This window comes from Labeo rohita, chromosome 7, assembly GCF_022985175.1.
Source record: "Labeo rohita strain BAU-BD-2019 chromosome 7, IGBB_LRoh.1.0, whole genome shotgun sequence".
Lineage (NCBI taxonomy): Eukaryota > Metazoa > Chordata > Actinopteri > Cypriniformes > Cyprinidae > Labeo > Labeo rohita.
In genome coordinates this window covers 50,257,765-50,282,274 of record NC_066875.1, presented here as the reverse complement: position 1 = coordinate 50,282,274, position 24,510 = coordinate 50,257,765, and the positions used below count along the sequence as shown (strand labels likewise).

Below are 24,510 nucleotides of genomic sequence, written 5' to 3'. Positions count from 1 at the left end.
ATAGATGCACACACACACACACACACACACACACACACACACACACACATATATATATATATATATATAGATAGATAGATAGATAGATAGATAGATAGATGTAGATATAGATACTTGAGTGCATGATGAGATAAAATTTAATATTACAATTTATAAACAATTCGAAATATTATAAGACTAATGCTAATTATTGATTAAATATGCATTGTCTGGACAATATGAGAAACAAGAATCATCAGTGAGAGAAATGAGAATGAAATTAAACAAACTAAAGAGTAAAAACATCCAAAGAGTTACATGCACATGCAACGATCCCAAAATATAAAATTATTTTATTCAAAATATGGCCATAACATTTTTCCTTCTGAGTTTATTATCAAATATGACGCGGACGTGTTTTCATGAGATTAACCATGTGTTATCTTATATTGCCGGTCTTTTCTTTATTCTTTATTTCGCTCAGGTCACGCGCATCGCCTCTGTCATGATAACACTGCGCACTCTTCAGCCAAAATCTATTATTAGTCCGCTAACAAACACATCTTGCCGCAAATAAAACCGTACAGGCGGCCTTCTAACGTGACTGGAGCTCGGGTGGTATGAAGAACCACAAACAGATTTAAAAACATCATTTTTTTACAATAACATTTTGTTTTCTTTTCGACGGATATACAGAAAGTAAACACATTTAAAGACTGCAGCTGTTTCAGGGACAAGTGCGGAAAGCTTCGATTACGGCTGATATTTACGACAAAAATAACGGTGAGTTGGAGTAGGTTAAATTGTAATCAAGGGAGTATTGCAGAGTCATTATTCATGTTCGAGAGCTTTCGTGTGTCAGTCAGTGTCAACATGCCCGTGTCGCCAGCGAGTGTGTTTCAGCGGGGTCACCTCTGATATAATGACCATGATAAAGACTCACTGCTCATATAACAATGCCAATGAATAAAACTTTTTAAAAATTACTGCCAATAGAAATTACTTATTAACTCTGTAAAAGATAAAGCATGTTGGTCCACGTGCTTATAATATGTACGCTACTGTATGTACAAGACCCCCTGACCAATTCATTTGACGGAACTACTAATCTTTCACTGAAAGATTTCAAAATGCTGTAACTAAACTTTCATTCTAAAATCAAAATGTTTTGGAAAAACCCACATTCTTAAAAGATATATGCGAAACAATGTAGTAATAAATACCATAGGTGGTAAAATAAGTAAAACAACAACCATTTTTAATCACAGTGAATAATAAAGTGCTTAGTTGCACAGAATGCTCTATAACATTTTGTATAAAAACTAGAAAGAATTGTGTAGAAGCTATACATATATATATATAGGTTTCTATGTAAGTACTGGCACTTTTGATTGGGCTGAGGCTGGAATTTAGCGAGTTTGAAGTAAAAGTATTTGATGGACATATATGTATACTATGTGTTTTTTTATTTTATTTTTTTTCATTTAACAGTTAGCCTATGACTGTTATAACACCAGCTGTTGTCCAGTCTCCTTAAAACTCTCATGCTTGTTTAGAATCACCAGGTTTTGTTAAGTTTTGATTTTTCATTCAGGCTTTATAGGATTTGGGGTAAATTTGGACAGGCCCCTTTTCTAAACAACCCTGTTATAGCTTCCCAAAGGGAAATTTCAACATGTTGGTGATAATTATTGATCTAGAGAGTCTAGAGAATTGTACTGCAGTGTTTATTTATTTATTTTTATTTATTTATTTTTTTTTATTTATTATTATTATTTTTTTAACAAACGATTTGATTGACAGGAGCAGTTCTAGAGGCAAAGTTGTCCGGAAAGAGTTCTATATCATGTGATATGAATATCACGTGTGCGGAAAACTGCGGAGGTACAGTTGTTTACACCCTTTAAAGATGCGATTTTTGTCCTTTGACCTCAGATTAAGCTCTTACATAAGAGTTCTGAGTTTGGCAGAGAGATATCTCATTCCATTCAGGAGTTATAGGAATTTTACTAAAATTGGCCCCGCCCCTTTCAAACGTTTTGGTGTCCCTTTGTGATGGAGTCAAAAGTTCAACCTTTTTTTGATTATTGATATTATTGATATTCACTCTCCAAAGAATCTTCCTGCACTGGTTTGGTTCCGATCAGGTAGTTCAAAAGTAGGTTTTTCAAAAAATCCAAAATATCCAAAAATCCTCGCCTGCGACTGACAGTTTAGGTATTATGAGCCATTTCTTACTTTTGATTGCTGTAGCGCCCCCATCAGGCCGATTGGGGTGAGCCTTGGTGATGTTGTTGGCGGTATGAGTACTACCATCCCTCCAAGTTTCAAGTCTTTACGACTTATGGTTTGGTCTGCACGATCAGTTTTACATAGAGATTGCTGATCCTTGGCCATTCTTACAATTACAATAGGGTTTCAGCTCTACGTGCTTGAACCTCTAAAGGCGGGCGTACACGGTGCGATTTTTGAGGTCGTACAAACTCGCATGCGATTTTTTTGGTTATCGGAGGAAATCGTCTCTTCTCGTATGGTCGGGGCTCGTATGGTGTGTGAGAAATTACGAGAAGAGCAGAGTGCCTTTCGAGCACTTCACGACCTTACGATCATTTTTAAACATGTCAAAAAACTTCGGGAGCTGTCGGATTGAAAGCGTGACGTGTGTGCTGTTGAACGAGCCGATTTGTTGAGCAAACTGGAAATGACCAATCAGAAGCTAAGAAAAGAAAACCATATAGCAAAAGTCCTGAAGGCAGTTTTATAATTCTGCATTACTGTTCTTCCACAACCATACAACATGTAAGTTACAGTGTGTATACAATAATACCTGAACTATCCAGCATTTTAACATGTATAAAAACAAAGTCACAAATTGCAGAAACTTGCATGACACGCAGTGATTGTGTAATTTACATCTTCCACGACGACGATTAAGAAAAGAAAGTCTGCCCTTCAGCCCAAACTCTTTGCCATGCCCTTTTCTTTTCTTTTTTGTTTTTTCGCAAGCCATTGCTGCCACAAAGGAAAGGATCTCTTCCTCGGAGTCCATGTTTTTGGCGCGGAACTTCGTGAATGTGATTGCCTCCGAAATCGGCAGGTTTTAAAATCGTGCCGTCTACCACTGCGTCCGTAAACAAAGTCACTCGTGACGTGTGCGTGGCCATACGGTCTTCCGACTGTCCGAATTCGCACCGTGTCCGTGTACGGCCGCCCTAATAAAATATAATAAGTCTAGGATCATGTAGGAATTAGGAACAGTAGGATTTTGCTTAAAAAATGGTTAACTAATTTAGATAATTGTTCATTAACTGAATGATTTCACACTTTTAATAGGTTTCCAATGTCTCAAAACAAAACCACAAGGAAATTAGAGAAAAAAGCAGATACGTCCATTCATCTTCAGTCTTCGTCTGTGAAAAGCAGAAATGTAGGTGAAGAAAGAAGAGAAAAAGAAGCTGGAAGTCGCATCGCATCCTCAAGTCTGACGAGAAATGTTAGAGAGAAAAAGTCATCCATTCCTCCATCTCTTTCCACTTCATCTTTTTCCCCGCCCATTTTCAGAAAGCCTCCTCCTACAGAACATGCCTTTGACCCAGAGCTCCGCCCCTTTGTGCTTTCCACACACTGCGACGCCCTCTTCGCCTCACTGCGAGGACTCCAGGAGGAGGGGCTTTTGCTGGACTGCAGTTTAAAACTCCTAGCCAACTCCCACAAGGCTCACCGATTGGTGCTTGCCGCTGTCAGTCAAAGGGCAGAGGCGTGGCTGATATCTGGAGAGGCGGGGCTTAAGGAAGTGGAGCTGGATGGAGGAAGGATGACTCCTGCAGGACTGAAGGCTGTACTGGATTTCAGCTACAGAGGAGAAGTGGAAAGAGGAGAAACAGATGAAGTGCTGGAAGCCTGTAGGTGTTTAGGGGCTGACAGACTCGAGCAACTGTGTGGCAAAGACGCTGTGGTCAACGGGAGCGAAGAGAGGGAAAGAAGCCTGCGGGTCATACGAACACTGTGGGAGAGAAACGCTGGGTGTGATGTCATCTTACAGACAGACAGTGGAGACCATTTTGCTGGTAACAATGTGATCTAGTGGTCTTTATGAATGTCTTTATCAGTGCATTATAAAAGACAGCGCACACATACATTGTAAAACTAACATTTTTACATTGGTTAGGTATACTTACAGGATAAAGACCTTTTGGGGGTTGGGGGTATACTTCTTTGAAATTATGTCTGCAGCATTTATGAATGTGCATAATGCATTTATTGTATGTCACACCTGTGTTGTAGCTCAGTTTCTCCTTGAATACTCTCTTTTAGCCCATCGTGTCATATTAGCAGCAGGTGCGGACTACTTTCGCGCTCTGCTCTGTGGAGGGTTACGGGAGTCCAGCGAGGGCGTGGTGTTACTGCGCGGCGTGACGTCATGGGTGCTGCGCAATCTGCTGGACTTCATTTACTCCGGCCGGCTGAACCTGAGCTTCAAGAATGTGTGGGATCTGACAGAAGCAGCTTTACAGTTTCAGCTGCAGGGGGCACTGTCACTGTGCTTAAATTTTCTGCAGGATAATATGGATGAAACTTCTTGTTTGGATATTCTGGCTTTGGCTGAAGCCTACAGTCTGGAGGATCTGGGCAGACGGGCAGAGGACTATGTTTTAGCCAACTTTCAGAGGGTTGCGAAGGGGGAGAAGTTCAGGGATCTGCCCTGTGTCCAGCTGCAGCGTCTGCTGGAGAAAGATGCGCTCAATGCAGACAGTGAGGTAACATCAATAAAACATGTGTTATGGTAATTCATTAATGGGTTGTACCCTCCATAAACCCACTTTTCTCTTTCTGTCTCGCCTGCAATTGTGGAACTTTGTATTGCTGAACTTGTCATGTTATTGTCACACTACAATCACTCGTTTCAGGAAAAACATCTACTAATTAAATTAACAGTACAAATGTAAATGTCAAATGCATTGTTACTGTTAAAAAACAAAAAAACAAAAAACACGTTTCTTGCTGCATCAGCATGAAAAGAGCAGCAGGGGGCAGCAGCTCATTCAGACTCTCTCGCTCTCTCTCATCAGCTGGCTGTGTTCAGAGCTGTGGTGAACTGGGTGGAGGATGATAAAGACCGGCGACTCTCTCATCTTGCACGACTGATGCAGAGCATTCGGTTCGCTCTCATGAGACCGGAGGAGCTGCAGGAGGTGCATTACAGCACTTCATCATGGACAATCACTCACTTTGCTCTCTTTAAAGCTCCATAATGTCCATCAAATCTCCTCTAACAGGTGCAGGACTGTAAGCTGCTGCTCAGGAGTTCAGGAGGGAAAACAGCGCTGGAAACTGTGAATAATCTCCTACATGGTGATCGGAGAACGTCGGACTGCAAACCGCGCACTCCAAACCAGGTACATCACAGTCAGCTGCTGTTTCAACTGAAAAATACAATTATTACATAAATCAATTTAAAAGGCAAAACAAATATTTTGTTACAATTCTTTAAGCAATTCACTCAGTTTCCTTCTTAAAAATGTAGAAAATCACTTATAATTTCTAAGATTGATTATTCAGCGTAATAGTAGTTATATTATATATGAATTAATATTACATAGATTTATTATTATAGTAGTGGTTAAACTGTTTAGTGGTGGGCGATATGACTGAAATATTAAACCCCATACACCCTTAATAGTAATTAGCTTTGTCTCGACACCAAAACATTATCAGTTGAACTATGAATTGTATATTGAATTATGAATTGTAAACAATTGCCCAGTAAACAACTAAATGTGGACAATTATGCAAAGTATTATTAGCCTAACGTCAAAATAATGTTATTTTAGCATCATCGAGATGATTTGGTTTTCATCAGCTGTTACTCAAGTCTAAAGTGTCACCTGATCCTTCAGAAATGCATTCTATATACTAATATGCTGATTTATTATTAGAATTATCAATGCTGTTTTTTTTCTTTTTTTCTCAGGATTCTTTGATGAATAACAAGTTAAAATGAACAGCATTTATTTGAAATATAAATATTTTCTAACAATGTAAACCTATGCCATCACTTTTAGATAAAATTATTCATTTCTTTCAACAAAAATAAAGAATAAAAATGTACAGACCCCAAACTTTTTAACAGTAGTGTATATTATTAGAAAATATTTCTGTTTTAAATAAATGCTCTTTTTATTCAAAGAATCCTCAAAAAAAGTATCACAGGTTTCAAAAAATAAAAAATAAGCAACACATCTGTTTCCAGCACTGATAATAAATCAGCATATTAGAATGATTTCTGAAGGATCATGTGACAATGAATACTGGAGTAATGATGCTAAAAAAAAGTTAAGCTTTGATCACAGAAATACATTTGTTTTTTTAATGTATATTAAAATAGAAGAATGTTGTTTTACATCGTAATAGTAATTCACAATATAATTTTTTTTTTTCTGTATTTTTGATCAAATAAACACAGCCTTGATGTCTTGATGCCAATACGTCTGTATAGTTTTTTATTATTGTTATTATTATTATTATTATTAGTAGTAGTAGTAGTTATTTTAGTATGCATCAGGTTTATAAATGAAAAATGAAAATAAATGTTGATTTGGCAACTAGATTAAATAAAATGAGTTTTACTTTTGTAATATTTTTAATTTCATTTAAGTAACAAACATGTTTTTATGGTGTACAACTAAAACAGACTTGACTTTCTGTAGCAGTGTTGTGTTTATCTGTGTTTTTCTTGAATCTGTGTTAGGTTTTGGTCCTTGTTGGTGGAGACTGTGTGAATGAGAATTTCGAGCGCCGGGAGCCAAACCTGTGCCTGTGGTTCGCTCGGCGCTTCGTGCGCGGAGAGGGACTCATCCGAACCATCGAGTGGAAAGCTTTAGCGCACCTCCCCGAACCGCCACGCTTCCGGCACTGCGTGTGTGTCCTCAACAACACGCTCTATATCCTTGGAGGCCGGAAGTACTACGGTGCCCTGGATATAATGAAGACAGCGCTGAGGTGAGAATCTTTGGATCATCTTGTGTTGGTACACAGCCATATGAAATAATCATGCTAGGACTGTACAACAATGGTTCTACTGGTGACAAGGTCATTACCATTTTAGAAAATGTCAGAATTATTGCACATTCAGATAAGCACAAATCAAGAGAAAGTAAAATCACATTTTACCTCATCTAGTTGATGCATTGTAAAGATTGTGTTAATTTAAATGATAAATTATAAAAGTTGGTACAAGAACTTCTCTCAAAAGTGAAATTCCTGATACTATGTTAACTTTTTTCTATTACATCAACAAAAATACTATTGAGAAACCACAATCACAAATGATATGGTCCAGATTAAAATTAAGATTTACAGTTTTTACATTTATTGTGAGGTTTGCTGGCAGATTAGCATAGCAAACATCCACCTGAAAGAAAACAGATCAGCTGTACACTTTCATTTGAGCAAAATGAAAGATCTCTAAACTCCTACTTATTGGTTTGCCAATAGAAGAAGCAGAACTCTATTCCCGTGTGTCTGTGTGCAGATTTGATCCTGCTCAGGGCAGATGGGAACGTCTTCCTGACATGTCCAGACCCAGGGATTACTTTGCCGCTGTGTGTTATAGAGGGAAGGTGTTTGTCCTGGGTGGAAACTGCGATGACATGAACTGTCTGGACTCAGTGGAGTGTTACATACCTGAGGACAACACCTGGAGGTCCAGCCTGTCTATTGCTATTCACTACAGAGTCTTTAGTTATGCTCACAGAACATACTACAGAAAAATTAAACACTGCACATTTTGAATGCCTTCTGTCTCTCCCACACCCATTTTAGGTTTTTGAGTCTCTACTAATCAGCTGATGATTAGGTGTGTTAGATTAAGGAGACATACAAAATATGCAGTGTTGGTGGAAAACCTCTGGTATAAATAACAAAATATCAACACACGTGTTCGTATCTGCATGTTGCTGCAGGATATTTTCTCTTAACTAACCTCACTGTTCTTCATCATGTTTGACATCTCAGTGTGTTATGTTTAGTGCATATATATATATATATATATATATAGTAATTCAACAAGGTCATGTTAAATATTTAGTTACCTCTTACCTCACTCTTTCTGTTAAAACTGAAGTGTCGCGCTGGGATTCTGTGAAAAAGTAACCTAAAGTATAAGTCTTCATTCATTTTACTGGCTTTTGCTAGAGACTGTCTTTAATTTTTTAATTTTAATATTTTAACTAAGCATTTTGTCTCATTCTAACAACAAACTGAGCTGTTCAAGCTATAGTCATTAAACGTCAAACCTGAAATGTTTGTTTTCCTCCTCCTGCTATCACACAGGTTGTCTCATCCTCTGGATGTTCCTCTCTGCGGTCACGCCGCGGCCGTGTTGAACGGAGAGATGTTCGTGTCGGGCGGTTGCGACTCTCATCTGCGCTGTTATCCGTCTCTGTGGCTCTACGACCCGGTGCACGGCTGCTCAAAACGCGCACCCATGACAGCAGGAGCGGGACGGGCAGGTCATGTGATGCTGGTTTCGGGACACCGATTAGTCGTGGCTGGGGGGTTGCAGCCAATGTGGGCGGGCTATGGAGACCAAATGCAGTGCGAGTCGTATGATCCCGTTCATGACTCCTGGACGTCTTTCCCCGTGCTGCCCCGACCGCACCTCTCACCTGCTGCAGTTGCTCTTGACGGACAGCTGTATGTTTTGGGAGGGTCGTCGGCTGATTCGGCCCGTGATATGCCCTGGGTGCACCGTTACGATCCACAGGCAAAGTGCTGGGACAAACTTGGAGCAATGCCGCGACCATACGCAGATCTCGCCGCATGCGCTTTACAGCTTCCGATCAGCCTGAAGAGCTGACGGGATGGCTGAAGTATAATTTTAATGATTTTTTTTTTTTTTTTTTTTTTTTTTTTTTTTTTAGTTTATCCAAATATTACTAAGACTTCCTGGGATTGTTCTGTCACTTACACAGAAATTTGTAAGGGTGAACAAAATAATGTTAACCACCTGACTGTGCACACTTACCAACATTCAGTACTATTGAATAAACCTCATATAAAAATTAATATTCATAAGGCAAGTACAGCTGGGGGGAAAAATCACTAGAGCTGCAGGAAAATGACATCATGTCACCACTGATTGGCTGATATAATTGCAACTGCATCAGAGATGCTTTAAACTCAACTGTTGTCATGACAGAGTATATATTTCATTATCTATGATTTCAAAATTTCATTGATTTTCTATACTTAGATTAGTTTCCTGCTCTTGTAAGTCATATGCAAATACATTTACACTGCATGCACAGTTTCATGCTATATTATGTAGGCCTAGCTTCTGCTGCTCTCACAGTGTAAAAATGGCATAAGTGAATGTGTACATAAATTCTATTATTATTATTATTGTTTTTTTTTTTTTTTTTTTTTTTTTTTAAATCTGCCTTTAACCCATGTCTAAGTCATAGTCATTGCTGGACTGTAGGTCCTCATATGGATGTTGAATGAAAAAGAAAAAGAATAAAGAGAAGAAGATAAAAGAGAGAAAGAGGTTAGAGTAGCATTTAATGTGGAACTCCAGTGAATTAAATTTACTGTGTTATATAGGTTGACATCATATAAAGAGAGAGCAGCGTCACCTGTGTACATATTGAAATAATGTGGATGCTGTTTGTGCCTCCACAATTAAAGAGCTGAGTGTGTTATTGCTGTTGTCTTTTATCTGCATGTGCTTTTACATTGTGTGCATAGTGCTCATGACACAACACATACTGCATGTGTTATGGAAACGTATTATATATTGTGAAAATATTAAGTTTGGGATGCAGAAATAAGCTGTTGATTACTGACAGTATTGAAGCTAAAAGTGAAAACAACATGCAAATGTTGAGGTGGATTTTTCCGGTGAAGCTGCTTTGGAAATGCGATACTTCATTATGGAACATACAGACTCTTGAATCTCCCCATCTTGGCGCCGACCCTGCTCCAGTCTCTACCACATTCAAATTAACACACTTCCATATTACAGCAACATTGACCAACGCAAGAGGAAAAACATGCAACTGAGGAAGTAAAATGAAAAGGGCTTTTGTTTTAGAGTAATAAATGATGTGATGCTAAATGTGAGTTTAGTATGAAGCTGCAGACAGAAACATCAGACTCATGACAGAAACACACGACCTCTAAAGTAAGAACAATTAACATGTTCATTCCTTAATTAGACTTTAGGATATTAATATTGTCAATGATTGTGTATCAATATTATTATAGTTTTGCTTTTTTAAATTCATTTTATTTTAATATCGTTTTGAAATTTGCAATAAAATTTAGTTTCGTTTTTATTAGTTTCATTAATATTTTTAGTTTAGTTTTTATTTTGTGAGCACATTTCTATTTCGTTTTTATATAGTTTAGTTTCCGTTTCAGTTTTAGTTTAACAAAAAAAAAAAAAGATCACTTCCAGAGCGCAGACCAACGACTTAATGTAAACTTCCGACGCAAAAATTAAAGTATGCTGAGCTTGATTAGGTGGTAAAAGTATACAAGCAGTCAAGCATTTTTACTCCATAAATCTACGCAAGTTCCACTTACATAATCATAATTAAAAGCAGTAAATGTGTGTTATAATATTTAATGCTGCAGCTGAAGTGAATGACAGCTTATTATAATAATAAGGGAGCGCTATAGGGAGCGCTCGTTGCTGGCTTTCTGTAGCCTATATAACTTTATTTTATACGTTTTAGAACGTATACACTGCAGAGACAACCACATTTAGGCAAATAAGGTATATTTAAATGTTCTTTTCATTTATTAAGAATTATAAGCGTGTTGTTCAAAACAGATTGTTCACAAGATGCAGGCAAAAGTTTTATTGTTTACAGAATGAATGCGCGTTCTCACCTTTTTTCTGCTGTGATACTTGTCCATTTTTTCTACAAAGAACCAACTTAGAATGCCTATTTTTGGTTTAATCGCTTGTGTTACATGAGAAAATAAATAATTCGCCTTACTGATGCAGCAGATTTAATGCGGTGTCGGCGGTTCAGGCAGCCAAACGGGCCGAGTCGGGTACAGAATGTGCTGCTGTCAGATAACGGGTCGGGTGTTCTGTTAAGCAGCCTACTGATGGTGCGCGTTTACCAAACATCACCTGTACAGGACTCTGTTTTAAACTGTATTAATCTATCCGTCAGATAACCTCACGTCTATGATGCGCCGTTAACCGTTATTTCCCTAAACCGCCACACAGCTCATACATTTTTCCGCCATTTTTCTCATTTTTCCATGAGAACGTAATTATTACGAAAACGATTATTTATTTTGGTAAGTATTATTTTATCTCAGTTAGTTTTTCAGTATCTGTTGTTAGTTTCGTTTCGTTTAAGTTCTCATTTATTTTGTTGTTTTTATTTTATTTCAGTTTACGAAAATGTTTTTTGACCAATCGTTTTCGTGTTAGTTTTAGTTTTCGTTTACGAAAATAACCTTGTTGTGTATGGTGCATGTATGTTACTGTTGTGATGGATTTTTTTTATTTATTTATTTATTTTTATTTTATTTTTTATTTTTTGACTGAAATCATGTGTTACACCAACGTTAATCAGTGAATATATAAAATCTGAGTTTGTGTATTTTCCTTCCTCAGAAATGGACCAAACTCTGTATTTCATTCTTCTTCTCATTGGTGAGTGTGTTTGTGGTTTTATTTATGGTTTCTAGTTCTATTAGGTTTGATCCTGTTATGAAAAGCATTAAAGCAAAGCCTCTCTTTCACAGCTCTCTGCTCCGTATCTGAATGTGTTCAGCGTCGGTATCACTTTATAAATGAGAACAAGACCTGGACTGAAGCTCAGAGATACTGCAGAGAGAAATACACAGATCTTGCCACCGTTGACAACATGAACGACACGAACGAGCTGAAGAATTGTGTGAATGACGGAAATGTTCGGTATGTCTGGATTGGGCTGCAGAAGACGGGTCGTGATAAATGGCAGTGGCCTTCAGGTGAACCTGCGCAATATCTGAACTGGTCTGCTGGACAACCAGATGGCAAAGATGATTGTGCTATGATGTTAGAAGGACAATTGCATGATTTGCCGTGTAATGATAGCCGGCATTTCATCTGCAACAACAGTGAGTGCAGCTGCAATTACAACAATAATTCACTTATAGATGCACCAATGCAACTCTATACTTTATATTTAATCGTGATTATAGAAGATATGGATATTTATCAGTGGCGATTTCTTTAAGACTGCAAGGGAAGCTCAGCTTCCCCTATAATGTCACAAAATTAATGGTCAAATTATGTACTATTGTACTAACATTTTATTGACTAAAAATGCGTTAGAAAACGTTCATCTCAAAGACGAGTTCGTTCAGAATCAGTTAGATATAGCAGGTCGGCTGACTTGATTTTCTTCTCATACATTCCCGTAGCGTCACAGTGCATTTCCCCGTTGAAGCCCAGCGTCCATTGACTTCAATGCGGCTGCTTTGAACGTTTTTTTTTCAGTGCTTTGAAACTAGACGGTCATTGGATAAACGCTGCGATTATGTCCCGCCCACGGACGCTCAGCGTCTCTGGGGGTGAATGAGGAGCAAATGAGGAGTGGGCTGGCCTGGACGCCGAGCTTCTGCGTGATGATTGGAGGGTCTGTCGAAAGATTGCATCTCCTTTTGACTGACAGCGATTTTGTACTATAAGGAATCGCTGGAGCTATTCGCGCTCAGTCCCATCGCGGATTTCTCAAGTTCAGTCGAAATAAAAACTGCTGCAACCTATTTCTTTATATTTGCTTGGCGAAATTGCTTGATTTTCATCATACATTTCACACAATTATACACCACATTCCTTGTTTCACTTTTACAGAGTTTAATATTTTTTTTAGATCGTTCATTCATTCATTCATGTTAATATTTAATGTAGTAATCAATATATATATATAGATTACTACATTAAATATTAACATGGAGGATGACTATAAATTAATATAAATATATATATATATATATATATATATATATATATATATATATATAAATAGTAATCTTGAAAAATTCTAACATAACATAATGAAACCTTATATTTCTATTAAAATACTTTATAAATAAATAAATAAATAAATAAATCTCCATAATAACCTTATTTAAATTGCAAAATATTTATACTATATAGTAGCATCTGACTAAAAGAAAAAAATACATCATATTTTGCATAATAAAACTAAAGCTTTTTTTTTACGATTGTTTGCATTGTGACTTACTTATGACAATAAGGCACATTCTTGTGAATAAATAAATAGACAATTTTATGATGTAGGCCGAAAATGAGCTTCCCCTATTTGACAGACCAGTAGCCGCCACTGATATTTATCACACTTTATCATACAATTTGTGATACAATGTTGATATAAGATAAAATAAATAAATAAATAAAATAAAATAGGTAAATAAAAAAAATAAATAAATAAAATAAAATAAATACAGAAAGAGAGACTGATATGGATCTAGCTGTTAATAATTATGATGATTTGATAATAATCATAATATTAGCCTTCATTATCTCAACACAAATGTATAATTTCATTATTGCTTTATGGTTTAACTTAAGTCTAGCCCATTAAAACATAAAACAAAGCTTCAAGATGAACACTGCAACTGTTTTAATTTATAAATTACTACTCTACAGTCCATGTGAATAATTCTATTGACTAGTTAACTAACATATTGAGTTTTAGTGTGACATCTTCCTCTGTTTGATGGTCTCTGATCCAGCTCTTTGTGTCTGAATGAAGTTTCCAAAAGAAATGTGTAAGGAAAAATAAATGACACCTCAAAAGTATTTTAAAATAAACAATGTTTAAAAATGTTATTACATGTTATACCTTTAAAATGATCATGAATATACTGTTAATATATTGTTCAATATATCAGCTGTAGACACAGCTCAAATCTTTGTTTCTGACATTCTCACTGCTTCACCCATTCACATCCGAACTATAAAGCACATAAGAATAATGAACAAACTGATTCATGAAACTTTTCCATTTGTTTTTCCTAAAGCAAACACAGGACTCGTCCTTGGAAATCAGACGATGAATTGGAGAGACGCTCAGAGTTACTGCAGACAGAATCACACTGATCTGGTCAGTGTGAGGAACCAGAATGAGAATCAACAGGTTAAGCAGTTCATTAGTGATAGACAGTTATCTGGATCACATGTCTGGATCGGTCTGTTCAGAGACTCATGGCAGTGGTCAGATCAGAGTAACTCCTCATTCAGATACTGGGCTCCTAGACAACCTAACATTAATAGAGATGGTGAAAATTGTACAGTGATTAACTACTCTCAGGGACAATGGCATGACAAGTCTTGCACCACCCAATATCCTTTTGTGTGTCATGAAGGTGAGTAGATCCTCACAAAACACACACAATCCATCCATCACCTCCAGATCTCTTAATGTTCACGCTACATGTCTGACATGACAAATTCATCCACAGTGTTTGTTCTGCATGTTGTTTTTGATCAGTCTCTCTCTAGTTTCTGCTTGTGCTTTGCTTTGTTTCCAGATAAACTGATTGTGATCAAGGAGAATCTGACGTGGTCTGAAGCTCTGGGATACTGCAGACAGAATCATGTGGATCTGGTCTCAGTTTATTCAGAAGAGATTCAGCGTCGTGTGATGAATGTGGTTAAACGGGCGTCTACTGCGGTGGTGTGGTTGGGTTTACGTCACTCCTGCACTGTGGGCATCTGGTTCTGGGTGAGCGGAGAGACCGTGTGCTATCAGAACTGGACTCCAGGGAACGGCACATCAGAGGAGGACTGTGAACACACAGTGAGATCTGGAGCAGTTCAGTCTGGAGGAGATCAGCACTGGATCAGCCGTCCTGAAACTGACAAACTCAACTTTATCTGCAGCAGATATTAAGACTGAAAGGATACACAGACCTTAATGTAAGAAAACAAATGCTTGTGTTTTCACATCCTTTAACTTCATTTTTTTTTTTTTATTTACCACTTTGTAATAATTTTAATAATTTCAGTCTCAGCAGGCAGTCGTACCTGATGAGGGTTAAAAACGCAGAAACGTTTTGCACAGATGTTTGTTAAAATAGTTCAAATACATTCTTCCGTGAACTGTTCATGTATGTTTTATATTCACAAATTTGTAAGATGTGAAATGATTTCCTCATGAATTTAAAGTCCAGGAACTCTGACAAAACAGATGCCATGCAACAAAACAATAAAACTAATCTGGAGAAGAGATCTTCAAAGAGGGCAAACAACACCATCCCTATTGCTCATTTACAACCCCCTTCCTCCCTCTCCTCTCCCCCCCCCTGCATCTCACACGTTTCCCCCAAAAGGTTCCACTGAAAGTCACTAAGAATGTCCATATTCTACATGAGTTACACTTTGTGAATATGTTGAACTTTCCCTTTCATGTTTGGTATCGTTATAAAGGTCTCCGTGCGATTGGTAAAATGGTCTCAATTTCACAGAAGTCACTTATATTATGAGGAAGACTGAACACTTTTGTAGAATTGTGTTTTGCTGCTGAGGGGTGTGTTTTCCCCTTAGGGTCAGGTGAGAATCCCAGCAAGGTGTGACCCTGGGTCACGAGATCTCCTGACAAACCAAAAGGTTTTTTATGTGTTTACAACTGATTAGAAGATTTGTTTGTTTTGGTCTGGGTATATAAGCGAAGTGACAAAACATTACGGGGGATTCTGTATTCAGAAGAACCCCACACTGTGTGTGAGAGTCTCTGGAGCTTTGGCTCTAAATCTCTCACACGCTGCTGTGTATCTCTAGGCGGTCAGGTATGCATCTCTCACTCTTAGATTTATCTTTGAGTAAATGATGTTATGTATTTATTTGAATTGGAACTAAATTTAATTCTGAATTGGACTTTCATTGTTTAATTGTGTAATTGGCGTGATACATCTTACCTGACAAATAAATTGTTATATTTAATTCAGTCTGATCTCTTCTGAAATCATTATTTCTAGTAGATTAAAGTGTAGTCTGATATTTTTCACAAAGTCTGCGTCCAGGATGGTCACACCGAAGTACCAATGGTTGGACCATGGGGAACACCATTAAGGGCTTCCGTTTTCTGACTGTCACTGGCTTAACACGTCGTAGTTCTCGTGATTATAGAAAAATACACTTTATGGTGAGGACTGCAGGGTGCAGTCTGCATAAAATGTATCATAACCACCCCTCAACCTCTGAGTAAGCCCAGAACTGGCGAGTTTGGGCCATGCGTTCACTGTTGGCCAAGTGAATTGCAAAGCGATATTAGGTCCTTAATAAACGAATAATTGAAAGTAGGGGATTTACAGAATAATCAAGTATCTGAAGTAATACACATTGATATTTGTGGTCAGCCTAAATTAGAGTAAACACCTAAATTCTAACGATCATATGAAATTGGAGTCAGATTAAATATGGAGCTAGATTAAAAGTGAAACTAAATCCTGATAAATTAAGCAAACTTTGCAGATGCGCTGTGAAAAGACCGAACACGCATTAAACCTTCAACCAGACAACTGGACTCCGCATTTGGGCCAGTGGATGGATCCTTACAAATTATTTCACCATTTTTTTGTGTGTCATTTATTAACTTAATTGAATTTTGTGATAAGTCAAAGGGCATCATTTACTCACCATTAGATATAAATTTATACTGGTTTCTATTTTATAATGAAATAATTAATGTAACTAAAGCGCATGGTAGGTTTATTAAATTCCTAATTTGTGTTTTAAGCCTCTCTGTATGTTGCTTTGGCTACTTGTCTCTCTTTTATGGAGTTTCTTGTATTAATCGTGTCTTTAGATTAGAAATGACTGGTTGAATGAGAATCAATGAGCACCAACATTGTGTCTCAGCTAAATGAAATACTGTTTATTCTTAAATGATTGAAGATTATGTATAAAATATCTACAGTCATTTTGTGGTAAACATTAAAGCATGTGTCAACAACAGCAGCTCAAATAAACTCCTGTACAACCAGAAATCTCATCTCTGACTGTTTCCCACAATCAGAATGATTGTTCATTTATAAAATAAAACATGGTTATAATTCATCTTAAGGTCACTTCAGTTTTTACACATGCGTGAGGGTCCGCATACAGTGTGTATGGCACAAATTTCGTCACCAAAATAGTGTGTGTCTACTGCAGCGCACCATTCGATTTTTTTTGTAACCGTCATACATGCACGGTGACTTGGTTTTGCACTAAGCAGTTGTTCCACAAGGTGACAGCACTGGCTTGGAGCCTTGTTTCACACTAGAAGACAAAACTAAAGATATGGTACAACCACAATGACAAAATAGTGCAGATTACAACAACAACAACAACAGACACCCGCACTTGTTTGAGGGGGTTATGAGAGAACCTCAACTTTAGATTTAAAGAGTACAAACAATTTTACAGGCCATAACTTATAGAGAAAAGTACATCAGATGCTCGACGATGGTAAACCTTTCTAGAGCGCATGTGTCGACCGCTTGTGTTTGCGCACAATTTCAAATACAGTATATAGTGTTTAACTCCATGCAAGCGCTTCCATACACGTACAAAAACGAAGTAAACTTTGTTTCCTAATTTAGATGTTGCTTTTTTTAAAGGCTTCATTCGAAGGCCGAAAAATACCACGGTACAGTAATGGTCATGAGGACTTTTAATTTAATTTACCAACTGTCTCACTGGCTCTAACTGCTCCTTACTTTTCCAGTCAGAAAAGTATAACAAATATGATGTCCACTGTCTTGGACTCCAAGCACTGCTCGATGTTCACAGGTGTCTGGGGATTAACATCTGCTATTACATCAGTGATGATTACACTTCTCTTGATTACTGCAAAACAGAAATATTAAAAGAAATGTGTGGCTCATTAAGAGAAATAATCAGTTATTCCAGTGCTGAGTGAAGAAGCAACCTAAAGTAGCAACAAAAGTGATAAACTGTGAGTGTGTTTGTGTTGTAGTCAGTTACGTGTGTTTTGGCAGTGGTGAGCATCTGTACATGTACAGTCTGCTTAATGAATGCTAAAAATGTAGCAGCTGTAAAAGAAGGATAAAGCTAGATTATCTCACAAATACTGATGGATATTAATTTGATTGCAGTATGCAATTGACATAGCGCTTCAGGAGTTCGATTCTCAGCTTGTGGACGTTTTCCGATCCATTCCCTTCTCTCTCTCCCACTTCCTGTCTAGCTACTCCCCTATCATAATAAAAAGCAAATAAATAAATAAATAAATACAAATAAAAAATACACACTACAACAAGTCTGGGTGAGTTATGTTGAACAGGAATTGGCCCAGTGCTTTACAGCTGTAACAAAAACCTGCCGATGCTGAGTCTTAGCTGCAGGTGCAGTGGTGCTGCCAAGTTTGGGCCAATTACTACATGCTATCTGAGATTCAAGCTTCATCTTATCATGTTTTCAGACAAATTTGAGTATTCAGATATGATTTCTGGTGGATTGGTTTACCTGATACAATTCTTTGTTTGTAACAGTCTGTCAGAAACATCTCAGAAGTGGTGGGCGGGAACAGCTGATGACTCAGACAGGAAATCTTTCTGTAGACCGACTCATTTAACAACACACGCTTCAACCTTTGTGGGCTTTGTAGGATGCAGCATCTGAATTGGGAATTAGTTATAGTGTAACTCTACTGTTGTTGCAATAAAACTAACAGACCAGTAAGACTAAATGAAATGTAAAGAAGTACATCCATTGTTTATCCTTCTGTTTCACATTAGAGATGTAAATATAGTCCATCCTGAAAGTCTAAATGTGATGTGGACATAAGCAAATGAATGAGGATGTGTTTACATGCAAACATAATAATGTTTTATCTGAGAGCTACAAAGCGTCTGGCCAAGCCTGCAAAATAATCTGACCGAACTATTCAGAACAATATAGGCACAAGGTACCGTCTCTCAAGACTTCAAGGATGGCACCATAGTGCACCTTTACAAACACAAAGGAAAAAACAGTTATCTGATAACCACAGAGGAATCTCACTTGTCTGCATCACATGAAAAATCCTTGCAAGAATCCTCCTGAACCGTCTCACTGTGCACTTAGAGCTGGGTTTACTCCCAGAGAGCCAGTGTGGCTTCAGTAAAGGATGAGGAACAAGAGACATGATATTTGCTGCTCATTAACTTCAAGAAAAGTACCAGGAACAAAATGTTGTCCTTTGCACCAGCATTCGATACTGTAAGTCATGATGGGGTTTGGAAGATCATGAGTAAGATTGGTTGCCCTGAAAGATTAATTTATATAGTATGCCATTTCCACAATGGAATGTAGGCTTGTGTACTTGATGATAGAGATCTGTCTGTTCCCTTCCCCGTTACAAATGGAGAGAAGCAAGGCTGCATGCTTGCCCCCACACTGTTCAGCATGATGTTTCCTGCAATGCTGACAGATGCCTTTCAGGACACTGATCCTGGCATCAACAGATATACAAGACAAGGCAAGCTGTTCAACCTGCGTTGCCTTCAGGTCAAGAAGGTCCATGTAGCCAGACGACATGACTTCCTGTTTGCTGATGACTGTGCTCTGAATGCAGGAAGTGCTTGTGACATGCAGGACAGCCTGGAACTGTTTGCCACAGCATGCAACAACTTTGGCCTGACTATTAGCATAAAGAAGACTGTGATGATGTAGTCTGCCTCAGGAGAACCATACCAGGAGCACACTGTGACAGTAAACAACCAGATGCTGTCAGCAGTGGATAAGTTTATCTATTAGGAGCACCAATTCATGCAACATGAATATTGATGAAGACACAGACATTACAGTAGCCAAGGCCAACACTGCCTTTGGCAGACTTCACTCATCAGTGGGGTGTGGTGAACAACAGCTGAGATGACATTTCATAAGAATGTGCATGGCTTACTACATACATCTTTGTCCCAGTGCACTCTTGAACACACACGTAACTTTACAAGAGAAAACTGTGATGAATTAACATTGCAAAATAATTAGCAAAGTTACCTTTCTGAATTGAAGAAAGTGTTGAATCTGAATGGTTTCTATTACACACACACTTATAAAATTACTGTATTGCGATTCACAGTAAAAAATTACTGTAGAATTTACCCACCTATACAGTACTAGTGCTTTGAAAACCACAGTAGTTTGTTACAGTGTTGATTTAGGATGATTTTAGGAACAAAAAATGTTTTTAAAAGTCTGTGAGAAACATCTCTGCTGTTGACGGCAGCTGTCACACAGTTGCTAGGTGACAGGAGCAGTGGGCGGGAACAGCTGGTGATGCAAACAGGTAATCCTCCATAGACCGTCTCATTTAACAACACAAACTTCAGTCTTTGTGGACTTTAAAAGGATGCAGCTTTTGAATTCAGACACAGTTATAGTGTAACTTTCCTGCAATAAAACTAACAAATTAATTAGACTGAATGAAATGTGACTAGAATAATAACACTCATTGTTTACGCTTCTGTTTCACTTCACAGATGTAAATGTTGTCCAGTCTAAAGGTCTAAATGTGGTGTGGACATAAGCAAATGAATGCGGATGTGTTTACATGCAAACATATTCATGTTTTATAAACAAACAAAAAACATACAGTATACAGCAGGAGTATAAAACAAAATAAAATAAGAACTTTCACACAGAAATGACTTCTAAAACATATAATAATGCTTAAATCTTTGCATTTCATCCATTCACAAACAAGTATTTAGACGGAGACATTTCTACTGAAACGGCAGCAGATGTTATTATTTCAGTTGGGATAATGAAAGTCTTGCATAACCTTATAAATGGACATCAGGAGTATAAATACGCAATATGACCAGATTAATGCAGGCTGGTCAGAGTCTTCATGTCATCTCAATTGTTCATGTCTCATCTTCACCACCAGGGGTCTTGGCTCACAAAAAGAGCAAAAAGAAAAACACAAGATGGTGAAGAGTCTCTCCATCTTTATTTTATTTTTAATTCCTCAAACCCTTCTCTCTGTAAAAATTATTTTCTTAATAATCACATTCATTCCTTCATCTCACAAACTGTAGTCCCAAATGGAGGATTTTTAAAGGCTCTCAGTAACCAGTGTCACCTGTTTTCACTGATTAACTCAACCCTCATCAATCAGCTCATTAGTAAATGTTTTGTTTCAGCACCATATATTAAAAAAGGCCCAAAAGAATAAATAAATTAAATAAATAAAATAAGATAAGATAGAAAAAAAAATAAATAAATACAATAAAATAAAATAACTTTCAGTTATACTGTCCACCAGTAACATTAAAACAGTTTAGTTTTGAACTTTGTCATTTTGTCAATTAAAGTCCATATTCACATGACTGATATTGACTGACACAGGCGTCAGTATGGAAATTAGGGGAAAGAGATGGACAAATGCACAAGAGGAAGACATATAGAGAAAGTGAAATATGATTTTTTTTTTCTTTTTAGAGAAACACACAAATGTGACGCTGAATGATAGACGAAAGAAGATATAATAATCACATACTGTAGTTTAAAACTGCAGACAGAAACATCAGACTCGGGACAGAAACACACAACCTCTAAAGTAAGAAAAACTCACATGTTCATTCTTTAATTAGAATTAGACTTTGAGATGTTAATATTATCTGAATTACAGTGAATCCTGTTACACTGCTAAGATGCTTTTTTAAATTAGCATATTTGAGTTTTTCAATGTGTTTCTTCCTCAGAAATGGAGCAAACTCTATATTTCATTCTTCTTCTCATTGGTAAGTGTGTTTCATTAGGTTTGATCCTGTTATGAAATCATTAAAGCTAAGCCTCTCTTTCACAGCTCTCTGCTCCGTATCTGAATGTGTTTAGCGTCAGTATCACTTTATAACTGAGAGGAAGAACTGGACTGAAGCTCAGAGATACTGCAGAGAGAAATACACAGATCTGGCCACTGCTCCTGTTCACATCCAAACCATAATACTAATGAAACAATAACCATAAGAATAATGAAAAAACTCATTCATGAATCTTCCTCAATTTGTTTTCCTTAAAGCGAGCACAGGACTTGTCTTTATCAATCAGATGATGAATTGGACAGACGCTCAGAGTTACTGCAGACAGAATCACATTGATCTGGTCAGTGTGAGAAATCAGAATGAGAATCAACAGGTTGAGAAGATCATGAATGACAGTCACATATCTGGTCAGATCAGAGTAACACCTCATTCAGATACTGGAGAACTGGTGAACCTAATAATGCTGGAAAAGGTGAAAACTGTGCAGTGCTCAAAACAGACCATTATGGACAATGGAGTGACATGTCTTGCACCAGCCTAAAATCTTTTGTTTGTCATGAAGGTGAGTAGATCCTCACAAACACACACAATCCATCCATCACCTCCAGATCTCTTAAAGTTCACACTACATGTCTGACATGACAAATTCATCCAGTGTTTGTTCTGTTGTTTTTGATCAGTCTCTGTCTAGTTTCTGCTTCTAGTCCTGCTCTTGCAGAAGATTATATCTAACAAAATCAGTAACTTTACATTCAACTGTTGATTTGTTAGTTTGATATTTAGGACATATTGTCACTTACAAACCATGTATATTTTAGCTTCCTATGGCTTCGGCAGGCGTGTATTATAGGTGTTTCTCAATTGCTTTGGCACGTTTTTCTAAACAGTCTTAACATTCTCTAAACTGTGAGTGCAAATGTCACAACTGTTTGCAGGAACTTCAGAACTTTATTGCATGTCTGCAAAATGTAGTTACTCACCCAAAGCATTTCATTCATGCTTCAAAACCTAGTTATCGTGTCAGTAATTTGGCCAGACCACCAAAATATAAAATATTTTTTTTCATTGTGTGAGCCACACTGGTCAAAATGTTTAGTTGTTTTTTTTTAGCATGACAGTCAACCATGAAAATTAAGGTTTTATACAAAAATCTCATATTTGTTGAGAAGAGTCAATAGTATGTAGGAAAAAAAAGTATATGAACATTTGTATTAATACAGTACATTTTTTTTGTACGAATGTTACTGTACATTTCATATTTCTTATGTTACCACAAAAACACAAAAATAACAAATAACGGTGAAATATTCTTGGTGAAAAAAATATTCTTGGTGGACATCCTGTCGCTCTTGTTGGTCAGGCCAAAGATTTTCATCAACATCACATCTGATGTTTTCCATTGCCATGCATCGGGGGAAAAAATCTCCTTGAATGCCGTACCCATCCCCTGCAATGTTCAGCCGTGATGTCCTCACATGCAGCATTCATGGCATCCAACAGAGACATATGATCTTGAGGTCTATGATCATATACTTTCCACCTCCATGCTGAAAAAAACTCTTCTATTGGATTTAAGAATGGAGAGTATGGTGGAAGGAACTCCACTGTTATCCTTTCATGTGCAGCAAACCAGTCCCTAAGAATGTTGGTTCGGTGGAAGCTGACATTATTCCAGACAACAACATAATTAGGCAAATGTGGTCTAACTAAACCTCTTTCTTGTTCTGGAATCAGGTCTCTGTAAAGTGTGTTTAGGAAGGCCAGGAGAAGTTGGGTATTATAGGGCCCAATGTGTGGAATATGTGTGCTCACACCATTCTCTGAAATGCCAGCACTGTAATATTGTAATATTGGCCCCATGTTGGCCTGGTGTGTCAGTTGTGGCTCATTGTCCAATGAGATTGCAACCACGTCTCCGGCCTTCGGACAGATTGAACCCGGCCTCGTCCACAAAAACAAGAATGTGGGTTGTTTCATGTCCTTCTAACTCCATGATTCTCTACGAAGAAACACAGAAACAAATAGTTTATTTTTATTCTAGAGTTCAGTAAATGTTTTCTCTTCTTAAGGGTTTCTAAAACTTCAAGTAATACAGGCATCTTAGAAGTACAGTAAAACTCAGTAAGTGCACACCAATAGTTTACCTGGACATACTGGTACCGCAAGTCCTTCACTCTTTCATTATTCCTCTCAAATGGCACCTTGTAGAGTTGTTTCATAGTCATTTGATGTCTTGTCAAAACCCTGTCTATGGTGGAAATGCTGACAGAATTAATATTTGCGAAGACATTATTGTCATTTATGATTGCACTTTGGATCCCTCTTAGCCTGATGGAATTGTTGGCTATGACCATGTTGCAAATTTCTTGTTCTTGCTGATGATTACTGCTGCTCTGCCACCAGCGCAAGGTTGTTGTGCGGTTCTATAGAATATACAAATAGACTTGCATACTGTAAAACTGTGGACCTGTTTACATTAGGCTGTACTCTTTGACCAGCCTCTTCCATTGTAAAACCACGATTTATGACATGATCCACAAGTGTGGCTCTGATTTCATCAGAGACTCTGACTCTGACTTGTTTTGAGAATAGACACGACTTTCTTTCCTCACTGGAATTCCTCCACAAATTGTAATATCCTAAAACACTAATTGGAGAAAATAAATACTATGCCCACCTTAAATTAATTCTAGCATAAAGATATAATTCTATGTGTGTGTTGTGTGTTCTAAA

At 37.5% G+C, this 24,510-nt stretch overlaps 2 protein-coding genes across 3 annotated transcripts; both read left to right on the top strand.

Moving 5' to 3' along the window:
* Positions 1-558: 558 nt before the first annotated feature.
* Positions 559-9,950, top strand: LOC127167699 (kelch-like protein 33). Of its 2 annotated transcripts, XM_051113880.1 has the most exons (9): positions 559-762; positions 1,783-1,863; positions 3,313-4,046; positions 4,294-4,736; positions 5,049-5,171; positions 5,256-5,375; positions 6,728-6,978; positions 7,511-7,681; positions 8,311-9,950. In XM_051113880.1, the coding sequence occupies exons 3-9, from the start codon at positions 3,320-3,322 to the stop codon at positions 8,834-8,836; spliced, it is 2,361 nt and encodes a 786-aa protein (XP_050969837.1). In that variant the 5' UTR covers positions 559-762; positions 1,783-1,863; positions 3,313-3,319; the 3' UTR covers positions 8,837-9,950. The 2 variants fall into 2 exon arrangements, with proteins under 2 accessions (XP_050969837.1, XP_050969836.1); XM_051113879.1 differs by lacking the exon at positions 1,783-1,863.
* Positions 9,951-10,037: 87 nt separating this feature from the next.
* LOC127168640 (C-type mannose receptor 2-like) lies at positions 10,038-15,702 on the top strand. The gene is made up of 5 exons (XM_051115655.1): positions 10,038-10,162; positions 11,621-11,659; positions 11,752-12,108; positions 14,041-14,385; positions 14,551-15,702. Exons 2-5 carry the CDS (start codon positions 11,623-11,625, stop codon positions 14,910-14,912), a joined length of 1,101 nt encoding a protein of 366 aa, XP_050971612.1. The 5' UTR covers positions 10,038-10,162; positions 11,621-11,622; the 3' UTR covers positions 14,913-15,702.
* Positions 15,703-24,510: the final 8,808 nt, after the last annotated feature.

What these genes read in the sequence shown, in the direction of transcription:
- LOC127167699 (XM_051113879.1), top strand. Translation starts at nt 3,320, where the DNA reads ATGTCTCAAAACAAAACCACAAGGAAATTAGAGAAAAAAGCAGATACG. An exon ending in AACCGCGCACTCCAAACCAG is followed by an intron (nt 5,376 to 6,727) that starts GTACATCACAGT and finishes AATCTGTGTTAG; the next exon opens with GTTTTGGTCCTTGTTGGTGG. An exon ending in ATAATGAAGACAGCGCTGAG is followed by an intron (nt 6,979 to 7,510) that starts GTGAGAATCTTT and finishes GTCTGTGTGCAG; the next exon opens with ATTTGATCCTGCTCAGGGCA.
- LOC127168640 (XM_051115655.1), top strand. Translation starts at nt 11,623, where the DNA reads ATGGACCAAACTCTGTATTTCATTCTTCTTCTCATTG. An exon ending in TTTCATTCTTCTTCTCATTG is followed by an intron (nt 11,660 to 11,751) that starts GTGAGTGTGTTT and finishes TCTCTTTCACAG; the next exon opens with CTCTCTGCTCCGTATCTGAA. An exon ending in TCCTTTTGTGTGTCATGAAG is followed by an intron (nt 14,386 to 14,550) that starts GTGAGTAGATCC and finishes CTTTGTTTCCAG; the next exon opens with ATAAACTGATTGTGATCAAG.